The 23,280-nt window shown below is 37.4% G+C and overlaps 1 protein-coding gene across 7 annotated transcripts in view; it reads right to left on the bottom strand.

The window, feature by feature from the left end:
- ST7 (suppression of tumorigenicity 7) overlaps positions 1-23,280 on the bottom strand; it is a 283,519-nt gene that overhangs the window by 50,574 nt on the left and 209,665 nt on the right. For all 7 annotated transcript variants that reach the window (XM_027845020.1, XM_027845018.1, XM_027845019.1 and 4 more), the window contains exon 9: positions 18,043-18,157. In XM_027845020.1, the coding sequence (XP_027700821.1) occupies positions 18,043-18,157 (115 nt within the window). The remainder of the gene's footprint in view (positions 1-18,042; positions 18,158-23,280) is intronic.

The following is a 23,280-nucleotide window of genomic DNA, read 5'->3' as shown; positions in this document are numbered from 1 at the left end:
ACTCAACATGTCCAAAACAAGCTTATTTTCTCCCCAAAGACCCACCCTTCTTCTGAAATTCGCCTTTTCTCTATTGAGGATACTACTATTGATCCAGTCTCTTGGGCTGACAACTTGGGTGGCATCCTAAATGCCTACACTATCCCTCATCCCCAGATCCAATCAAATACTGTATCTTGTCACTTCTACCTCCACCACACCTTTCACATCTGTCCCTTTCTCTCTAATTACAAGCTACCATATGACTTCAGGCCTTCATAATCCTTCACTTTGACTACTGCAGGAGCCTCCTCATTGGTCTCCCGGCCTGCCTAGAATCTTTCTGGTCTCCAGTCCATAGCTGCTACAGACACTGTACATGTAGATGCTTAACAAATGCTTATTTGTTTGATTAAATTGCATAGGTGAAAAGTGAATGAGTCTGATAAGTTTATGGTATGGATTAGGAAGACTTCATGAAGGAGATAATATTTAACCCAGATCTTGAAGGAAGGATAGGCAGATTTCAATAGGTTGCTTAGAGATACATGGGCAGGAATGGGGAAAAATAGGACCATCTTACCATAACGAAGGGATGAGTGCATCAAGGAAATAATAAATAGCACCTTTGGTCTTTACTTTTTCTGTTCTCTACAATTCTTAATGTTTTTCCTCTCTAAGGCTACATTTTATCTACTGTATATATCTTGTATATACCAATCTATGGACATGTTTTCTCCCTCATCAGAAAGTCAGATCCTTGTGGGCAGGGACTGTTGCTTTTTTTTTTGTTTCCTAAGCATTTTCTGGCATGTACTACGCTTAGTAAATGCTGCTGATTAACTGAATGAATGTAGGGCACAGGTGGAAGTCAAACCTGGAAAGAGAAGCAGGGCCTGGTTGTAGCGTGCCTTGAATCTAGGCTAAGAACGTTACTCAATAGTCAATGGGGAGTGATAAGAGTTGTGCATTAGAAAAGAGCCTGGGGCAGTAATAAATACAATATTTTAACATGAGGTTCAGCAGGGGAAGACCAATGGTCACAGAAGCTAGTCAGAGCATTTCAAGTGAGAGTAGGAGCAGGGACCTGTCTTCATAATGGTCAGTCAATGTAGCCTAGCCATTGTGGTTAGTCACTTGGGTTGGTCTAGGTCTGCTAAGTCATGTGTAAGTCCTTAAGGGAAGGAAATATTTCTTTTTTTTCCTGTGTTTCTAGTACTTAGCATTGTACTAGCTTCACAGTAAGTGCCTAATAAGTATTTGTTGAATGAATTCATATAAGTTCTCTATGACTTTGAAGGTTCTGGTAATTTTGAGCAAATGCTCAGCAGGTGTATCTTATGTTTGGGTTCAATTAAATGCAAGGATTTATTAACTATACATTGAGAGCTGGAAATAGTGGAATGTGCACTGGCTTAGGAGTCAGAGGACCTGGGTTCAAATCCCACCTCTGATGTTTACTATCTCTGTGATCTTGAGCACTTCACCCCCCTGGACCTCAGTACAAATGAGGAGGTTGGACTCAATGTTCTCTGAAATCCTTTCCAGCTCTTGTATCTATCATCCTGTTATCCCAAGATGGGGAGAATACCATCTAATGTGGTCATTAGATCATGGGTAAACAGAAGGAGGTGTATCAGCAAAGTAGTGTGTGTTCAGACTACAAGGGTTTGAGGAACAAGTATGCTATAAGGAAGCAGAGGCAGTTTTTTCTTTCAAAAAGTTTGACGGTGAAAGGGAAGAGATAAGAGATGGTATCTTGATGGGATGCCAGGGTCATGGAAAACTTTGTTGTTGTTATTTTTAAAGATGGGTGTAAAGTTGAGATTAGAGGGACAGCAGCATGTAGCTGGGCAGAGAGGAGAACCCAGTTGTAGGAATGTTGAAGAGGTGAGTGAAAGAAAGGGTAACACAGAACAAGATCCCATGGGAGAGATGATCAAGGGCATGGGAGAGGAGTGAGCCTTGGAGAGAAGGTCAAGAATAAAACTGAAATCAGAAACTTAATTCTAACAATCAGACAGCAGTCAGGCATGGGAATTAATTTAACAACTGGGAAATGTAGATAAGGTCTTTTAATGCTGTTTTCTTCTAGTGTGAAGATTTATTTGCATAGTCATCTTTTTATTAACATTTTTAGAGCACAACTAAAAGTTCTACTTTAAATGTAAGGATTTCTGTAAATAGCACTTTCTTTTGCTTTTATTTTCTAACCAGAGGTTAATGGAAAAAAAGGGTAAAGTCAAAACGGTGCTAAAAAATTAAAGTAACTGAAAAGATTCATTTGTATTTCAGAAGGGAAATAGCAAAACTAAAACTTTTTGTGGTGTGTGCTTATTCAAGTGCTTAACTGTATATGTTAACAACTACTAAATTAAACATTTTAAGTCCCATTAAGAGAAGCAACACGACATAGTTGATAGAGAGCTCATATCAAGGCCCAAAAGATCTAGGTTCAAGTCTGCTTCTGACATACATACCAATCAGGTGCTAAAAATAGTTGAATGTGTACTAGCTACAAGTGGGCAAATCACTTAGCCTCTGTCCCCAAGCAATTCTAAAACTGTAACTTCCAGGCAAGTTGTTGATATAGATTGAGGGAGGGAGTTTTTTCATAAGGAATCTGCCAAGGACAATGCAATTACAAGTCCAGACACCTCCACCCTCCAAAAAATGTTCCATATCATTTTTACTCTACTAATAATTCTGTATTCTATGAAGATCATGAAAAATATGGAATTTATATCAAAAAGAACTACTTGATGTTTAAATTTTTCAAAGTCGCCAACATTTGGCAAAGTATATATGTATGTGTATGTGTGTATATCTGTATTTGCATTCAATTATATTTAATGGGGAAAAAGTGACTTGCTCAAAATAAATGTACAAAACTTATAGTTATAAAGTGTTTATTCTTTGGGTTACAATGTATCAATAATTTCTCATAAAACTATGACAACATATTACAGATTGGTATAATTAAAAAGACAGGTATTCATAAATTTGTGGGGGGGGGGGTGACAGAAGGAAGAAGAAAAACTGACACTTGTGATAGTTAATGTTATCCCTGTTGGAGTACGTGCCTGCCACAGAACTGTCAAATCAGTAAGTTTGCTTTTGCCTAGTAATACCTGCCATATGAATCTGAGAAAATATCTGTGTATTTTGGCTCACATTTCTATAAGCTGAAAGAACACTAAGAATTAAGTCATTCCTATTTAGAGGAAACTTAGTAATTATGAGCTGGTTGCCCCTTATGGAATAGCTTATGAACTTGTTTCAAAAAATAAAAAAGTTGCAAGAGTACATACTGTTGTTACTTTTTATACCTTCTTACTACCAAGAAAATGTATAGAATTGGATACGACATAGATACTTTAGGTGACGGTGAACCTAGTTGTGTCAAAACTTCTGAGCATGTAGTACTCATAAATGTAATTTGCTTTTCAGTGTTGCTGGTTATTAACCCACTGAGGTAAAGTAAAATGTAAAGGAAAATTTAAAAACCTTCTTAGCAAGTTTCTCTAGAAGGTTAGAGTCTTTAAGAGCAGCCCTCTTAATTACATAATGTCTCCCAAATTGACAGGCTCAGTATCATCCTCTACTTTTCATCCTCCCTCACCCCACAGCCTCCTATTTGATCTGAAGTATCCCCGAACCCCTCGGAATCCTATTGCCTTCCCTCTGTTAATTATTTCCTATTTATCCTGTACATAGCTTGCTGTGTATATGATTATTTGCAGGTTGTCTCCCCTATTAGACTACAAGCTCCCTGAGGGCTGGGACTACCTTTTGCTTCTTTCTGTATCCCCCTCCCCCCAAAAAACAAAAAAACAGCACACACACATACACACAGTGCCAGCACATAGTAGGTGCTTACTAAATGTTTCCTGATTGGTCTCCCTGCCTCAGGTCTCACCCTTCTCTAATCTATCCTCTTCACAAGCTGCCCAAGTGATCTTCCTAAAATGCAGGTTGGACATGTTATTCTCTTATGCATTTATTTCTAGGGGTTCCCTCTTAAGGATATATGAAAAACTCTGTGTGGCTTTTAAGATCCTTCACCACTTGGCCACAATCTACCTTTCTACTCTCATTAATTGCTGCTTGCCTTTACATTAACCCATGTTCTAGACACCCTAGCACCGTGGTTCTCAAAGAGAGCTCTCTACCTCCCTTCTATCAGTCTTCGTGCTGGCTGTCTCCCAAGGCTGGAATGCTCTCTCTCCTCAGTTTCACCTCACAGAATTCCTTACTCCAAGATTCAAATAAAACACAATCTTTCTTGATTCCCCCATCTGCTAGTGTCCTCCCTCCCTAAACTACCTTTCATTTATTTTGCATTTATTCTTTATATATGTACATGTTTTCTGGGAGAATGGAAGTTCCTTGAGGGCAGGACCTGTTTCCTTTTTGTCTTTCTATCCCCACCATTCAGCACAGTCCCTGGCACACAGCAAGCACTTAAAAATGCTTCTGATTGATTGAAATTCCCTGTTAAGTTTTTGAGTTTTGACTGTCACTAATACAGAAAGAAAAGCATCCATATGAATTCTGATGCCAAGGAGACAGAGGAAGGAGATTACTGGACGTCTCCTAAGTCTGTGAATCACAGTAATGACAAAGGATACCAAATGCATTTTCCTCACTTAAAAAGTAGAATTGATTTCCTTAGGGGCATGAAAACTCAGTATTAGCTCTAATGTTCCACTTGGCATCCATCTATCTGTTCTCTCATAACAAGTGTTTTTCTGGAAAGGCCAAACATTTTCCCCCCAAATGTCTTCAATATGAGCATGTGAAACTTATGCAAGTTATTTCATAATAAAGTGTAATCTTGTGGTCAATTCACAGACTAATCCTTCTCTCCTTGACTCCCCTATAAGCTACACTTTCACAATTATTTACTTCCCTTGTATCTTTCTGATCTTATTCCAATTCATCTGCATCTTTATGCTCTCAGTTAGCATACTAAGAATTTCATAGCCAGTGTGTACAGCTAAACTCATCTGTGCTATGGATTTGAACCTTGTCCCCCTCAAGTCAAAGTCTCCCCATTCTCCTACCCTGTGGAACTCTGTCAGTCCTGTGCGTTCTAACACATGTACAGGGAGAAGGGGACACCCACCTGGCCAGCTAGATAAGCCAAAACAGTAGCTGGGATCAGTGGGGTAATACTAATACTGTCGTGTCATGTGAGGAATATCGGTTCTGGAGTTACAGGTCCTGAGCCAATGTCATTCACATTTTACCCACTTCAAATACCTCCTAAAGACTCACTTCAACCATAAGGTATTCCAGAATTTCAAAGCACAATAAGACTGGCTCAATTTATGTGAACGTGGTCCACAAATTACTCTCATTTATTTAACTGTGTTGGTGGTATGTCAAGAAATTAAATTTAGATCAGAACTCAAAGGCTATTTCAAATTTTAAGTTCAGTATTTCAAGTTATCATTAAATAAATCATAGATTTGATTTATCTGTAGCTGTCATCTTTTGTGGCCATATTCATGCAATTACAAATGAGGATATGTCTTTGAGGCTTCTGAAAAAGAAAATGGTTGATGAAATATTCTCTGTTACATGTAACAATCACAGAATCTTGAGAGTTGAAAAATGAACTCATATAATCTCATCTAATCCTCTTTTCAATGCAGGAATTTTTTCTACAAAATCCTGACAAATGATCATCTGTCCTCTACTTGAATCCTTCCACAGGAGTTAAGGCAGCTTGTTCCAGAGCTGAACAACTCTAATTAGTAAAAAGCTAGCTCTTTCTTATTTGGAGATGAAATCTGCCACCCTATCACTGTTATTCAGTGGAGTAACACATATTAGTCCATAACCTCTTCTGCATAACAGCCTTCAAATTATTTGTTGGGAACTATCATATCTGTCCTAAATCTTCCCTTCTCTAGTTTCCTCACTTTTTTACATCATATGTTTTCATACCCTTTCTCACCTTGGTTACTCTTATCGAGCACTATATTTTAATGTATGTCACTCTTTAAAAAGTGTGTCAATTTCACACAACACTCCAGAGGAGGTTTTCCCAATATAAAGCACAGTGAGACTACCATTTCCTTGACCTGGATACTATATTTCTGTTAATGCAACGTAAATTTGCACTAAGTATTGGCCAATCACAAGATACTGTTAGCTTATAAAAAACTTATAGTCAACCAAAATCCAGTGTTTTAGTTAATCCTCTCAGCTTTGTATCAATTACCACTTTAATAAGCATTCCTTCCATATCTTCATGCAAGTTGTTGATTCAAATGTTGATCAGTACAGAGCTCTGTAACAACACTACAGAGCTCTTTCCAGGCTAACACTGATCCATTAGTTGCCATTCTTAGGAGTTAGCTGCCTATGAATAAATCTTATTAAACTATCACTTAGCCCATATTTTTTCATATCCAAAGAGACTTTGTCAATGACTTGATGAAATTAAGAGAAAGTTTCTCTATGGCATTCTTCTCATCTATCAGTCTAATAATCCTTAAAAAAAAGAAATGAGATTAGTTTGGTATGATTTGCCCTTAATGAACTCATGAAGACTACTGGTTATTACCTCTTGCTTTTTTAAGCAACCAAAACATATTTAATAATCTTTCCTAAAATTCTGTCAGGTATTAATATCAAGTTTGCAAGTCTGCAGTTTTCAGAAGCCATCTTTGTGTTAAAAACTGGAAAAAACATTTGCCAATCAGTAATCTTACCTATACTTTAGAGAGAATGAGACTTCCAGCATACACCTGGATATTTTATTCTCCTAACACTGAGACATCTTGCTTCGGTGACTGCTCTGTACTAGGAAAAGATTGTCTATGAATCGTGGACTCAGAGTCAAAAGACTGGGTTTAAGTCCTAGCTCCATGACTTATTAGCTGTGTGTTACTAGGCAAATCACTTACCTATCTGAGCTCCAGTTATTTCTTCTTGTTTTTGTTATATACAGTGCCTTCTGAGTTCCATTTACTTCCTTCTGTATTGGTTTATAAGTCCTCCCACACTTCTCAAAATTCATCATATTTATCATTTCTTATGGTGCAATAGTATGATTCCATTACATTTACATAACATAATTTGTTTAGTCACTGACTAGTTAATGGGCATCTACTCCCCACCCCCGCCCCCCAGTTCTTTGCTAACGTAGATAGTAATATTGGTCACAGTCAGTGATTCTAAATAGTCTCAAGCTTTTCCAAACACCTCAACTACCAAAGTTCCAGGACAGGTCTTATTCTTCCCAGCTGCCCATGTCAGGTCTAAGTATGAATTAATTCTCCAAGGCTAAAAAGCCTTCTGTGACTACAGAAATTGAAGTGGGAGTACCTTGCTTAGTATTTTAAGTTGTAAAAATCCAAAAAAAGGAAATCTGTTCTCGATGGATACATGCATACTTTCCTTAAACCTGTCTCACATCTAAATTTCCTCATTTCTCTGGAGGATATTGTCATTTTTTAAATGACCCACTTTCAAACCTCTAATCATCCTTGATTGTTTCTTCTTCTTTACCTTCCCACATCCAATTAGTTCCTAAGTCCTGGTGATTCAATCTCCACACAATCTCTCTCATCTGATCCCTTCTCACAGGATGGCCACCATCCTACTATGGGCCCTTATCACCCCTCACCTGGGTTACTGAAATTACCACCTAATTGTTCTCCTTGCTTCTAGTTTCATTCTTCTCCAATTTGTTCCCCATACACATGCCAAAATAATCCTTCCAAGGCACAGATCTACAGATCTGACCATGTCACTCCCATGCTAAAAAAAAAAAAAAATCCTCAATAGCTACTTCCCTATTTTGACCTACTGTCTTTAGAATAAAACAGACACACCTCAAGCTTGAGTTTAAGGCCCTGCACATACTGGTTTCTACTTCAGTTTTCAGCCTAATTTCATATCCCACTCCTTCCCATCCCAGCTCTCTCTAGATTCTGGATGGCTTGCTGTTCCCTAAGCATTCTGCTGCCATTTCCCTCAATGGTCAGGATCTGACACCTTTGCCCAGAAGGTTCTTCCTTTTATCTATACTTCTAAACCTTTCTTAGGTTCATTTCAAGTTTAGCCTCCTTGAAAGCAGCTTTCCCTCATCCTCACAGTTGTTGAAGTTCTCTTCCTCCTTAAATAACCTTATACTTATTTATGCATTCACAAGGTGTTTCCCCCTACCCCAGTAAAATATAGCATCTAAACTGTTTTGCATTCATCTTTGCAAGCCTAGCACATAACACAAAACTTCACAGAGTAGGTGCTTAATGAATGTTTTTTTAAGTTAATATTCATCCTCTAACAAATACAAAAACAGTTTAATTTGCATTCTTATGTTACCCTAAGCATCCAAAAATTTTAAAAATTTAAGATGTTCTGTAAACATTTTAATCCCAACAAGTTCAAAACTGAACTCATCATCTTTCCCCCTCAACACTGTCCTCACCCTAACTTTTGTATTACTGTCAAGGGTACCACTACCATCCTTCCAGTCATGCAGGCTTGAAACTCAAGTGTCATTCTCAACTCCTTATTCTTTCTCAGTCCTCATATCCAATGTGCAGTTAAGGCTTGTCAGTTTTTCCCTCAATGCATTTCTCATAAAAGCCCCTTTTCTCCTGACACTGTCACCACCTCACTCCTGTAGTGGCAGTAGCTTTTAGGTCAGTCTCCCTGCCTGAAATCTCCATTCTGGGCCATTCTCCACTTAGCTGTCAAAGGAATCTCGCCAAAGTGCAGGACTGACTATTTCATCCAACTGAGTAACCTTCAGTGGCTCCTTGATACCTTCAAATATAAAATCCTCCATTTGGCTTTTGAAGCCCTCTGTAACCTGGCTTTTCCCTACCTTTCCAGCCTTCCTACTCCTTACCTACCATCCAATAACACTGCCCTTCTTGCTGTTCCTCACCCAAGACACTCCATCTCCCAATTCTGCACTTTCACCGGAGGTCCCAAATGCCTGGAATTCTTTCCCTCCTCATCTCTGGGTTCCTTTAAGTCTCTATTAAAATCCTACCTTATACAAGAAGTCTTGCCTCATCCTCCTTAGTAGTGCCTTCCCTCTGAGATTTTCTCAAATTTATCCTGCATGTATCTTATTTGTACATAGTTGTTTGCATGTTGCCTCCCCCATTAGACTGGATATTTCCTGAGGGCAGGGACCAGGTTTTGTTTTTGTTTTTTGTTTGTTTGTTTGTTTTTTGCCTTTCTTTGTATCCCCAGCACTTAGAAGGATTCTGGGCAGATGGGCAGTCACTTAATTGTTGATTTGACTTAAAAGCCAGCCTCATTAATTCAAAAGTAGCACTCTGCTTTTCACACATTTCTGAAGGTACTTACTCCTTTTGATCTTTTTAGGATGACTCTTTTGTTATACATTTAAATGTAAATGGCACAGCTAAGTGGTACAACAGATAAGTATAGGCCTGGAGTTAGAAAGATCTGAATTCAAATATGGCCTTAGACACTTAACTGTCTATGTTACCCTGGACAAGTTATTTAACCTCTCTTTGCCTCAGTTTCCTCAACTGTAAAATGAGAATAACAATGCCGCCTATCTCTCAGGATTGTTATTAGGATCAAATGAGATAATATTTGTAAAGCACTCAGCACAGTGCTTGGTACATAGGAGACACTTAATAAATGTCTATTAAATTAATTTTTTTAAAAAAATACCTTATTGTACTTTTATTCAGCATATTAATTTTTAAACCACTTAAGTCCTTTCAAAAATAAGTGGGGTATATAGCCTAAAGAAGGAAATATTAAGATATAAGCATCCTCTTATCACCTCAAAAAATAATCTTGCTTCTCATGAACATTTTTTCACATAACTTAAGCTCTAGTTTCTACCAGTTCAAAATATCTTTGGAGGTTCAGTGGGCTGTGGTGGTAGCTATTTTAAGAACCATTAGGGAGCTTTGAACTTTTTTTCATTTTATTAGATGTTTTCTGAAGTGTTTATCTTCTTGTTGTCCATATGATTTCCAGGGGAAAGAATGAAATAGAACTGGTAAGGACAGAGGAAACTTGGGTTCTCAATGAAGAGAGTATTTGAAAGAGAAGCTGAAAAAGAAAACAGTAGTGAGGAGCAAATAAAAAAGAAGAATCTGTAGCTAAAAACTAGAAAGGCACGCCATCTATTTTCTGGTTTCCCTAGGATCCTACCTGTAATTAGGGCACATGTGGAGTTGAGAGTAAAAGCAATCTTGTTAACTATAAATCTTCTGATCTTCCAGAGCCTATAAATAGCTCAATGAAATAAAATTAATTTTTAAGTGAGTATATGTAATCTAGTGCAAGACTGTTGCTTGGGTAAGTCCAGGAAATGCCCAATAGAGACGTTATTTAGAGTGGATACTAGCTTGAATGAACGAAAATGGTATGTGGACTGGACAGTTTATTTAACCTCTCACAATTTCTCCATCAATAAAATAAAGATAAAGACCATAAACTTAGAGCTGGAAGAGACTTTGGAGGTCATTTTGTGCAATCCCTACATTTTACAAATGAGGAAACTGAGGTTCAAAGTCTTGCTCAAAGTTACTCATGTAAGTGAACAGCAGAGAAAGGATTCAAAAAGGACCTTGGCGGCCATTTAATCCAGTGGCTTCAAGTTCAAATAGAAATAGATCCCTGCTGGCCCGCATACTGACTTAGTAAACCAAATTAACAGTATCTATGTTGCATTTTTATTTAGCTTGTTAAACACTTTCAATTATACTTTAATCTGGTTCCTCCTCACTTTATTTAGGAGTTTCGCACCTCTGATCTAGCCCAATCACCTTATTTTGCAAAATAGGAAACTGAGGCTCAGAGATGTGAAGGGTATTATCTAAGGTCATACATATAACAAAAGCCAAGTTTTGGACACTGGTCCTCTGTTTCTAAAACCTAAATTCTTTTCTACTATATCACGCTGCCTATCAATTATTATATACATCTATAGAATGGTCCACTATGAAATTCTTCATAATTTGGGCTATTTAGCATATATCTGAAGTCATTAGAGGAAAAGAACCCAGGAGATCTCTGTTGCAGCAGCAGTATTGCTTCTTTGGTTCCAAATCATCTCCCACCATCCAAAATGAGCTCTTTTGGTTCAAATACAATTCAAGGCCAGTGTGATGTCAACTAGATGGGAAGACCTAGGGGCTGACTTCCCTCCAGAAATCGAGGGGTGTTTCCCAAGAATTTCAAAGGCACAAGAACTGATAGTTTCATCACTCACGATGAAGTTCCACATGGATCTTAGCAGTTAAAATTTTTTTATTCCAACGATGCCCAGAAAATTTCACCTTTTACTCAAAGGCAATGACCAGGCCACTGTGATCCAGATGTTACTCACGAAAATTTTTCTGAGTTGGACTATTACCAGCCCTGAGAATGTCTCTGAGGGCCCCACAGAAGCTGGACCTGGGGCAAAACTAGCAACTCAGCAACTCACTAATGGTGGCAGCTAGCCAATGAGGCCACATTATCTCAGTAAATTACGACAATCTGCAGATAAGAATTGGAACAGGATCAACAGTTTATATTAAATAAAACCCAGATGAATTTGGTGAATCTGAATATATGCATGTTATATATTTATTAAATCAAATGTATCTATACTTCTATACACATGACCTAGGCTAGGGTATATTGTTAAAAGTAACTTATATTAAAGGATGTTGGTCTAATGCTACTTTTCTATATAAAAGTTGTTGTAATAGCACACTACCCATGGTCAAGATTTTTTATGCTGATGGATCATCCTACCTTATGTGTCAAGACTTCATTCTTCATTTTGTAATAATCTGTAGGGACTGTTGGTAGATTTTCCTTTTGGTCTCAAAATCAACTTGGTATCTGGTCAAATTATGCCATTTCTGGTAACCTCATATCTACAAGCTTATTCCTGCACCAACAGATGGACCCCAAGGTTTTCTTCGAGCTAGTCTCCTTTCCTGTCCCTGGAGGTATTCAAAGAGAATGTAGAAGACCACTTGTCAGTGGTGCTCTAGAGGGTTTTCACACTTATAGTAAAGTGTGAACTAGAGGACCTTTGAAGTCTCTATGAGTTTATTATTCCTCCTACTCTTGCTTAGTATGTCACAGTGATCAGTTCTTTAACTGTGCAGCTCAATGAATTGAACGTATTTAACGTTTTGGACCTTTTTTTCCTACTGTTTCACCTTGCTATAAATGCCAGTGATTAAACTCATCTGAAAACTAAATCTAACAGTGGCAACAGGCCTCAGCCAAAAATCTGTATGGTGTTTGGTACAGCTTTAGATAATTCTGAAGTTCACTCTTCTCAGGGGCAGTACTCCACTCACCTCACCAGTCTCCATTTTGGCTGTGAGAAGGCACCCCTGTCCTGGGCTATTAGTAAAGGTAAATCATCTGGATGGCTGTTCCCCTCCTAGGTTTGGCACTGTATCCCCCACATTCCACTATCGTCAGCACTCCAGGTTTCCCTCAAAGGATACTAGTTGTCTTATGAGAGTTCTCTCCAACTCTAATCAGCAAAACAAAACCCATCGAGTATCCCCTAGCTATCACAATGATTTCTGCTTCTGGTTCCCCAGCAGTTATTGGAATTAGGAGGAGTGGGAAGATGACTTCCCATAAGTATAGATGTTTTCCTGATGTCTCAAAGCTTTCTGCTATCCAGGCTTCATCAGGAAAACATGTGAAACTCATGAAGACAGCTATGTGGCACAGTGGCCAGAGGGCCAGACTTGGGAGTCTAGAAAATCTGACTTAAAGTCTTGCCTCAGACCCTTAGCAAGCTGCTGAACCTCTTCCAGTTTCAGTTTTTCCATCTGTAAAACAGGGATAACTGCACCTACCTTACAGGACTGCTGTGAGAATCAGATGAGATAGTATGTGTAAAGGGCTTTTCAAACCTTAAAGTGGTATGTAAATGATAACTATTATTATTATGAAAAGGTTAGTGAGCGAAGACTTTAAGAAACATTTTTGAGAGTACAATCAGGGACCTAAACCTTAAAGGCATGGGGGATTTAGAGTCTAAGAACCTGGCTTTCAACCTCATCTCTGCCACAAATCCAAGCTCTGGAAGTTACTACCTGTATAACTTTCAAGTGACCTTACTTGGCTTCGAACAAGTACGTGCCTCTCTAGTTGATCTCTAAATTCTATGACTGCAAAATTGATAAACTATTCTATATGAAGACATTGTGTCCTGAACACTGTCATCACACTAGTCGAGCACCAGTTAAAAAACAGTGTTATTGCTTTGCACCAGTGACAAATCCTGAAGAGTCCTCTGGGTGAGGACTGTGTGCTATTCATAAAACCTACATTAAATGACCTCAGTAAAACTTTCTATAATGTTTTGCTGGCTACTCTCTGCTTATTTTCACAAGATAGTGATTCATAAATGACTTTCTTAATAATAATAGCTAGCATGATACAGCACTTTAAGGACTGAACATAGAATTCACTGGATATTATTTCCCTAGGACTACCTATTTTAGATAGAAAAAAGCTTTACTGAGTGTCAGAAATCTGTCTTAAAAATGGTACTTATAGGGGCAGTAGGTGGTGCAGTGGATAGAGCACCGACCCTGAAGTCAGGAGGACCTGAGTTCAAATCCGACCTCAGACCAAACACTTGACACATATTAGCTGTGTGACCTTGGGCAAGTCACTTAACCCCGACTGCCTCACTAAAAAAAAAACAAACAAACAAAAAACAAACAAAAAAATGGTACTTATAAAACAGAGTTCAGATATAATTACTGACATGGGCTGGCTTGATAAAAGTCAACTAAAATGGTAAAGAAGTTTAGATGCAGCTGTTGCATGTTTCTTGCATCCTGGACTGTTTAAAAAATAATAATAAAACAATAACAAACCTAGTTCTCCCTTGCCGTACATAGCTTTTACTCTGAGAATTTGGGACATCTGACTAATGGATTAGAGCAGTGATCCAAAAGAACATAGGCCAAGTTTTATTACCATTGGTGGAAATGACCACAGGGCTGAGGTAGTTGTGATATCCAGATGTGCCACTTCTTTTCTGTCCACAGTAACAACAGTGGCCTCTTGAAAAAAATCCATGGCACTTTTTCAATGCTCCAAATGTTAAATAAAGATGGGCCTCCAGAGAAAACAGAATAACATCTAAACTTATATATCTATATGACTATGCATATATGTATATATGTTTGCCATCAGATCCAGCATTACTTATGTAATATTTAGAAAACATCAGTTTTGCCTTTTTCAAAAATATTTACTCCTATTATCATGCTGTGGACAGTAGTTAACAGAAGGCCTTAAAATAGAACATGGAAGACTTATTAGGAACACCAGAAAAATTCAAGCCTAAATCAGGATCTTTAGACTTGAATTGAAGAATTAACTTTAAGCAAATACATAAAAAGGAAAATATTCAAATAATTATGATTAAAACAGGAAAAGAGGAAATATAGGTAGTGGATAGAAAGCTGACCTTGGAGTCAGGAAGATGTGGGTTCGAGTTCAGCATCAGTAAAGGAAATTTCTCCCTGGATGCTTCCCATAGTGATAAAATCACAGACCTAGTTTTTAAAAAAAAATGGCAAAAAACCTGCCAAATTAAAATCCCAATCTTTGGGCTGAAATTTTAATTTTAGCTGGTCTTTGAACTTTTAAAGAAAAATCTAAAACTTGTGTCAATTTTTTCCATTAGCTTCTTTCAAAAGAAAGTTATGATAACTTAGTGCTTTTAAATATTCTGCATATCTATGGTGGAAGCTAAATGAAGACAAAGATGCCAAAATCCAAATGAAGTAAATCTATGTACAGATCAGTTTCCAAATATTAATAAACACTGTAGGTAAGGCCTGGAGAGGAAAGTACTGCTTAATGATGCTTCCAAAGAGAGGTAAACAAGTATAGACAGACATACTTTTCCATTCCTTACTTGAGACTTGACTACTATGGCACAGTTAATTCAGTATAATTTAGATTCAGAATGGAAATATCCAACTGAATACACACTCCTTAGCATCACCTAATATATAAGGAAAATAAGAGCTCTGCAGGTTCTAGCTAGCATCTTGACAAGCTCACTATATGAGGTCTTTCATGCAGTAAAAATTTAAGAATTATAAACAGTGTAGTAACTGTCTTCAGTAGAGGCTATTAAACAAGAACTACAGAAACTTGAGAAAAGGGAAGAAGCTGAATGCAATGAGTGATTAAAAAATAGAAATTGAAGAGTGTGGGGATGGTAAACAAAAAGCGGCCTTTGAGATTTGTAAAAAGTGGGAACATACTAGAAACAAAAATCAAATTAGATGGAGACAGCTAGGTAAGGGGATGGGGTGGGAAATGCCACATTTAACTTAATCCTGGGGCCACAGAGTAAATATTCACTAAAGGAAGAGTTTATTCCTATCACTGGCCTAGATGAAAAATGCAATGCTGAAATAAAATGGAAGAAAAAAGGAATGGAAGGAAAATACAGTTTACCTTACTCCATTCCTAGAACATGCTGTTTACTTTTTCCTTTCTTTAAGAAAAAAAATCATTTTTGGCAAAAGGCAAGAATCACATTGTGTCATTTCCCAACATAATATTCAAAAAATTCAGCCACCTGGCAAATGTTATGAAGAAGGATCACTGTACCCATAAGCCATCCAAGAAACAACCACCCAATGGGCACATTCCATTTTGCAAAGATAACATACAATCCTGCTGCTTGGGTGTGGTTCTATGGGGAGGTGCTGAGGCTTGGATTCAAAATGTTGTCTCCAACATCATGTCTTAGGATGATGACATTTGAACCATGAAGCATTAGGAAAAGGGTGTCTCTTTAAGATCTATCGTTTAAAAGTCCTGAGTACTCAGTTTCCACATATAGAGCTCAGGTAACTGGCCATCAGGGGCCACGCTTACAGTTCTGTTTAGGCTTTTCAACTTTTCTCTTACATCCACTGGAAAAAAACAGCACTTGAAAGTACCCATCTCACAATGAGGGAACAAAACAAAGAGGCTTTTTTCCTTAAAGCTGAGTCCTCAAGAAGAGTAACTTTAGCAGCCATAATCAATTCCTCTGTAAATAACACAGACCCGTGCCAAGCCAGAGCCAAAAATCCCCTTTAGAATTCAGTTGTGGTTAGGTCATCTGCACTCTATTGACAAATGCTGAACTCTAAAGCTATAATGAGGTAGCTCAGCAACAGAATGTGTCCTGCCACTAATGAGGCTCTTTTTCCATGAATAATGAGCATGGACATCATCTCTGTTGCCAGGTACACAATATAAACAAAACTGAATACAAAGCACTTGGTACGGCAAGTTGTCCACTTACAACAACAGAAGTTTTTCAAAATATGAGCCAAATTTTTAGCAGAGGGTGGGACCAGCCGTTTTAAGAAATAATCTGAACATATGTTATCAGAATCCAATAAATCAGCTTTGGTTATAGCTGAATGAAGGCTGTGGAGTGGGACAGAGAGAAACTGGAGATAGAAAGCTATGAATGAGTTCATTTCTTTATACTGCAATCAATCTTACCACACATAAAGCTGATGAGTTTTGTAATGAGCTGAAACTCTTATGAAAAAGAGCCTTTTGAGACTTGTGAATCCCAAGGGCTACACTGGTTAAATTATTATTTCTTAAATCTTGATACGTAATGTAAATACTGTGTTGTATGTGGAATACATATACTATGTTGGAACTTTTCTCTAACGTTGGTCACAAAAATAGAATTCAGCCAAGAGAAGGTCTAATTGGTCTCTATTCATTTGGGGGTAAAGGGGTAGATGAGGATGGTTAATTATTTACTTGAGGTCTAAAGGACCTGAAAATAGGTGTGTTTTATCTTTAAGACAATCCTATGAGGACAGAGACCCAGAGTACAGCATTATAAAAAGATGCCAAAGTATATATTATCTCTATTATTTAATCCCAGGTGAATGCCAAATATTGGATGTTTTGCTTTAAAGTGCACAATTAATGTTTATTTCTCTTTTTGAAATCATTTATGTGCTATATAGTCTATATATTATTACATGGGATACTTAGGTATGATGAGGCAGAATGAGCACACAGTGTGGTGTTATAAGTTTCTGTCTTTGCTTTTCCAACTCATTTTGGAATTTACTTTAAAAACCAGTGACAAACAACAACCCTGCTGTACCTTCGGTTCCCAATTTTAAAAGCTGAATGTAACAAGACCTATTTAATTCAAAAGAACCTTGAGAAATGATAGAACAACAGCTTCTATAGAATAACTAAGAATAATACTAGCAAATCTTGAAATTAGATATACTTGGCTTTAGAGAATAAAAGATGAGTTGTTTGGGTAAGGAGGCACAGAAAGGGGGTCCAGCTCTGTAATTTCACTAGAATTAACTTCTAATATGGAAGCTCAACCAACGGCAATCGGAAACTGTCATTTACAATCTCGGAGAACCGCCTGGGGCGTGAAGAAGTTAGACTGCTTACTTATGGTCATATACCTGAAATGGGTCAGAAGCAAGACCTGAACCCAGATTTTTCTGACTCCAACACCAATCAAATACCCTATTCTGGCTCTCATAATAATATAATAATCGATGTGTTCCATGGAAACCCAGCAGTTAGAGAAAAAATAGAGTTAACATTTTGTAAAGCAAGTAATTATTTTATAATGCAGATAATCACTCACCTAATTAATCTGTAAGGCAAGTACTGATAATGCGCTTTAGTAATTTAGGTCCACACCTAGTTCCAGTATTTGATTTGGTAGGTTTCTTTAAGGCAAAATGCTGTAGGAAAGCTAGTAACCAAGTTCTCTAGATCGATAATCTTGGTCCAAACTAATCAAATCACAAAAAATAAAAAGGAATGTGAGACTCACTGGGAAAAAATGCTGGCAGGACAATTTTTACTGTACTATAACTTTCCATTTCATTATTCTGGTTTGTCAAGAAATAAAACATCATGAAAACTGCTCAAGTCACTTTATAGAAGTATGAATGTCTATACATTTTGGCTCAGGTTTAGAGTGATTTTATCAATTTAGGAGTTGAAATATATACCAAACACAAAAAATCCTCAAGGACTTACCATCATATTTTGCTAAGACTGCTTGAACATCAGCATATGCTTGCAGTTCCAGCAAAGCTTCTAAAAGGTTTTCATGTATGTTGAACATGCTCAGGAGAGGAAATTCCTTCATTAGCTAAAAGAAAGGGGGGAAAAGACTAATTAATGTTGAATTTCACGCAATCATTTCATTTTTCTCCTTTTGTAGAAAAATTTCATCTTTGAATTTGCAAAGCCATTATTTGAGAAAGTGAGGAACATTTGGAAAATAAACATTTCCATTATATAGATATATATAGATATATATAGATATATGTATGTATATGTATAGATCTTCAAAGTTTGCAAAGCTCTCTCCATAACTTCGTAAAGCAGACAGTAGAAGTATTATTAACATTCACATTTTACAGACAAGGAAACTGGCGCTCTGAATAGGTAAGTGACTTGATCATGATCACACTACTAGAAAACATTAGTGCTAGCATCGGGTGTGGGTCTCCCACCTCCTAGCACATCACTCTATCCATTTCACCATACCACAAATCTGTCTTCCTAACAAGGACGAAATGATTTTGTATGAGAAAATAATCCCACTGTGCTCTTTATAATTATTATTATTTTATATATTTTTTTAATTTTGGGTTCCAAACTCTCTCCCTCTCATCAGACCTTCACCCAACTCACTGAGAAGGCAAGCAATATGATGCATGTGAAGCCATATTAGCCATGTTGAAAAACAAGAAAATAAAAAATCTGAAAAAAGTATGCTTCAATCTGCATTCAGAGTTCATCAGTTTTCTCTCTGAAGGTGGATAGTATTTTTCATCATGCAACCTTTAGAACTGTCTTAGATCATTGTTTTTATAAGTGTGGCTAAGTCTTCCACAGTTGATCATTGCTACACTGTTGCCGTTACTATGTACAATGATCTCCTCATTCTGCTTACTTCACTTTGCATCAATTCATGTAAGTCTTCCTAGGTTTTTCTGAAACTATCCCTCTTGTAATTTCTCACAGCACATTCATATACCACAACTTGTTCATCCATTCCCCAATTGATGGGCATCCCCTCAATTTCCAATTCTTTGCCACTGCTAAAAGAGCTGCTATAAATATTTTTGTACAAACTGATCCTATTCCCTTTTCTTTGATCTCTCTGGGATCCAGACCTTGCAAGTAGTGGAATTGCTGTAACAAAGGGTATGCAGAGTTTTATAACTCTTTGGCCAAAGTTCCAAATTATTCTCCAGAATGTTTGAACTAGTTCACAACTCCACTAACAGTGTATTAGTGCTCCTATTTTGCATATCCCTTATGAGGGCCTTTTAAGAAAGGTTTTCTCATTCTCCTTGAGGATTTGAGACATGCTAAAATGGTAGGCAAAGAGGAACAACTATGGCACAGCAAGAACTGGAAAATAGAGAAATTTTGCTTTAAAGGCTGAAAATACCCATTTCACCACTATCAGCCCCTGTCTCTCTTCTCCCTTTTCCTCTCTTGGGCTTTGCTCCTTTTAAATCCTTCATCTCTTTAGAAAATGCCAGATTAATTTATCCAAAATATTGTTCTGTTCTTACCATTTCACTACTTAGAAATCTTAAGAGGCATCCCACTGTTCTCCCCTCCACCCCCAACCCAAATACAGTTCATCTTCCTTATTCCACCTCTAAGGGCTTCTAATAGCTACTCCATTTATATAGTGATGCATCTCCTGAGACCCTGAAGAATTGGCAGACGTGGCTGCTGGACTGTTACTGTCATTGTCTGAAGAGCGTTGTAGAATATAATAGGTGCCACAGGACTGGAGCAAACAAATTTTGAAAAGAGGGAAATGGGTCGATTCTGAAAACGAGAGGCCAAGGATCTTAACGTGGATTTTGTACAAAATTCTAGAACGGTATGTCTGCACCAAGAAAGGTAAGCTTGATCACTGAAAGCCAGCATGGATTCATCCAAGACAGGTCATGTTAGACTAACCTTACTTCCTTTTTCCATAATATAAACAGATTTGTTCTACCTGGCCCTGGAAGGCAGGAACCAGAAATGAAGGCAAGTTGCAGAGAATTAGATTTTGGCTGGATATAAAGGAGCTCCTAACAAGTCAAGCTGTCTGAAACAGACTACCTCAGGCAGTAGGGGGTTCTCTCTTCACTAGAAGCCTTTAAGGAGAGGCTAGATAACTGCTTGGTCAGGTATGGACTAGACAGAATGCTTGTAAGGGCCTATTTGTCTCTGAGATTTCATGATGATGTGACTTCAGCCTGCCCCTCAAGCTTACATCTACAACTACCTGACTATAGTCTATATAGTCTACATTCCAGCCAAATTGGCTACTCATAAATGACTTACTTGACCGCCTTTGCAACTATGCCCACATGGCTCCTCTGGGATACTCCTCTCCCATACTTTCTCCCCATTCCCACTTGGTATTGCTTCTTGCTGAAATTCTTGCTTCTTTCAAGCTTTATCTCAAATGTCACTTCATCCATTATTCCATCCCTGTTTTGCCCCAGTGTGAGGTTTCTGTTTCATCTGCCAGAAGGGACACAGAACTCTCTAACTCTCTTCTAGTATCTGCCATTTTTTGCCTGGTATGACAGTTGTTTATGTATCTCTCTGAGATACTCTAATTCAGAAAGCTTCTGGGCTTATGCTATCTCATGATATTCAAGGGAGTTGGACAAAAGGATTGTTATGTCTCTTTGATCTCTACAATCATGTGATTCCTCAAGTAAAAATTGTTTTTTTTTTCCTAGTTTTTGTTCTTACTGGAGTAAAAACTAAATTGGAGTAAAACTGGTGAGCTAATTTTTTAATGTTTAAAGGATTCTGAAATTTATAAAGGCCAACTTCAGAAACCTTCTTAGAAAGGTTCTGGGAGAAGACAGTATCACCAAATTACCCCACTATCTAATTTCACAAAATGCTACCTGCTAACTGAACGACCTTTGGAAAGTCCCTTCCCTCTCTAAACCACAGTGTCCACATCTTTAAAATGAGAGGCTGAACTAGATAATTTCTAAGGTCTTTTCCTGCTGTAAATCCTGTGATACCATGAATCTTGTTCCTTCATTCTTCAAAACTTGGTCATAATAACTCAACAAAGTTAGCATTATATTTTCTATATGAGCTGATGTTTCACCTTCCTTCCTCAATCTCCTGTAGAGAGATTTTATCACCTTTGGTTCATTTTCTAAATTATTATTCTACTAATGAAAATAGTATGTATTCCAACCAGAAGGCCATGGAGCTATCCTTTGAAGATAACATTTCTAATGCATCTTTCCTTGGAGAAATGAAGGCTTGAAAAAAAGTTTAACTCATCAGCAAGAATTTAGCAAGAATTCACTGAGGGCAGTGGTCTGTGCTGTATACTCTACCAATCCCTTCATCTTACATCAGAGATGTTTGTAATTTCTTTTAAAGAAAAAAAAATAGTAAAACCCGACAAAATAAATAAAGCTGTGGAGTTCCAGAGATCATTGTATTACAAATCAGCCTACCAAAAGGATTATAATTTCCATGAGAGTGACCGCCTTGCTCTCCCAAGAGGTCTGCAGTAATTTCTTTGTTAGAAAGGAAACTGAAAGACTATGCCACAAATTACTGATGTTCTGCAACCAATAAAACACTTTGTACTCTGGTTCAGTTTGATCATGCTGATATCATTCTTTGATTTTTCCCCCAATTAGGCTCTTTTTTTGACATAAAGCTCTGTATCACCTGACAGCAGTCAAACCATGTTCAAAACTGCCATAATTAAAACTTGAAAATTTTGGATTAAGAGTGTCCAGGTAAAAGTCTAATCTTAAGAAACCCAAACTTATACTATAATTTCAAACAAAACTATCACTGCAAATGGAAAGAAAAATTGAAGTTTTAAACTTCAACGTTAACTCACGTTACAAACCAGGCAGATAGTATGGACTTGGTTCATATCATGGGGGTAGGGGACATGTGTGTGTGTGTGTGTGTATACATATATGTGTATATATATATACACACACATACATATATGTATACACATATACACATACTTGTCCCCTACTCCCATGATATATGTATGTGTATATTTGTGTGTGTGCGTATGTACATATATATGTGTCTATTATATCTATATCTGTCTATATGTATACCTATATCTATATATCTCCTGTAGGAATAAGACGCTAGAACCATAGGAGCTAGGTCCAAAAGGAAACTTAAGGAGCAGTGTGGTGTAGAAAACAGAGCGTTGGATTTGGAGTCAGGAGAACTTACCTGACTTACCTGAGGTCACAAAGATAGTAAAATCAGTACAAATAAAATTACTCATTTCCTCTGAGTCCAGATCCAGTTCTCTCTCACTATACCATGCTGCTTATAGTCTATGCTTACATGGGAAATACCAAGTCCCAAAAGGATCCAAGGAGGTCCATTTCAATCATATCGAAGGAGCAAATGTTTTAGAGGTAATTATGCTGGCCATGTGAAAATTTAGTCTTTCTTGTTTAACTTTGACCATGTTTCACTCTTAAAGCTTTTTAGGGTCAAAAAAAAAAAAAAACAACCCAACAAACAAACCCAACAACCCTATAGAGGTCTACAAATAAAATGAGCTGCTGATGGAGACCTCCCCCTTAATAAAAGGCTTATGCTATAACTATCACTAAGAGCTGGTGGGAAAGTCCATGGGGGCACAGTAACCTAACTGGCTCTAAATCCCCTCTGGAAAATTAGAGTAAAAGATCAGTTCTGAATGAAAGGACATCCTTTTCCTGGACTAGGCCACAACTATTTCCAAAGAGTCTTGGTAGGGTCCAGTTAGACATTTTATAGATAGTAAAAGAACCATAGAGGGTGATCCTCTATGGATGATATAAGGATATAAGAAGATACAGAGACATTTTATTCTGTATGGACATGGATGAGATTGAACAGCCATCCAAGTATCTATTTAAGTAATGAAATTTCATTAGGTATGTGCTTTCTGATGCAAGTCTAAGGAGCTACAGTGGGGCAGTTGGGTTTTTAAAGTAAGATAAGCTATTTTTAACTGCTAAAAAGTGGAAAGATTTCTCTTCTTTCAGAGTCCGGCTGTGTAGGACCTTGAATATAGTAGAGTACTTTAACTGGTCAATATGACACACAAATATATCTAAGTGAGATCTCCCCAAGTTAAGAATTTCACAACATACATTTATAGCATAGTATATCGACTACTGTAGAATTCCAGAATGGTAGCAAGATAATAATCTTGGTTAATATATAACTCAAAAT

Source organism: Vombatus ursinus, unplaced genomic scaffold, assembly GCF_900497805.2.
Source record: "Vombatus ursinus unplaced genomic scaffold, bare-nosed wombat genome assembly UNPS02014946.1, whole genome shotgun sequence".
Taxonomy (NCBI): Eukaryota; Metazoa; Chordata; class Mammalia; order Diprotodontia; family Vombatidae; genus Vombatus; species Vombatus ursinus.
This window is presented reverse-complemented; position numbering and strand designations above follow the sequence as displayed.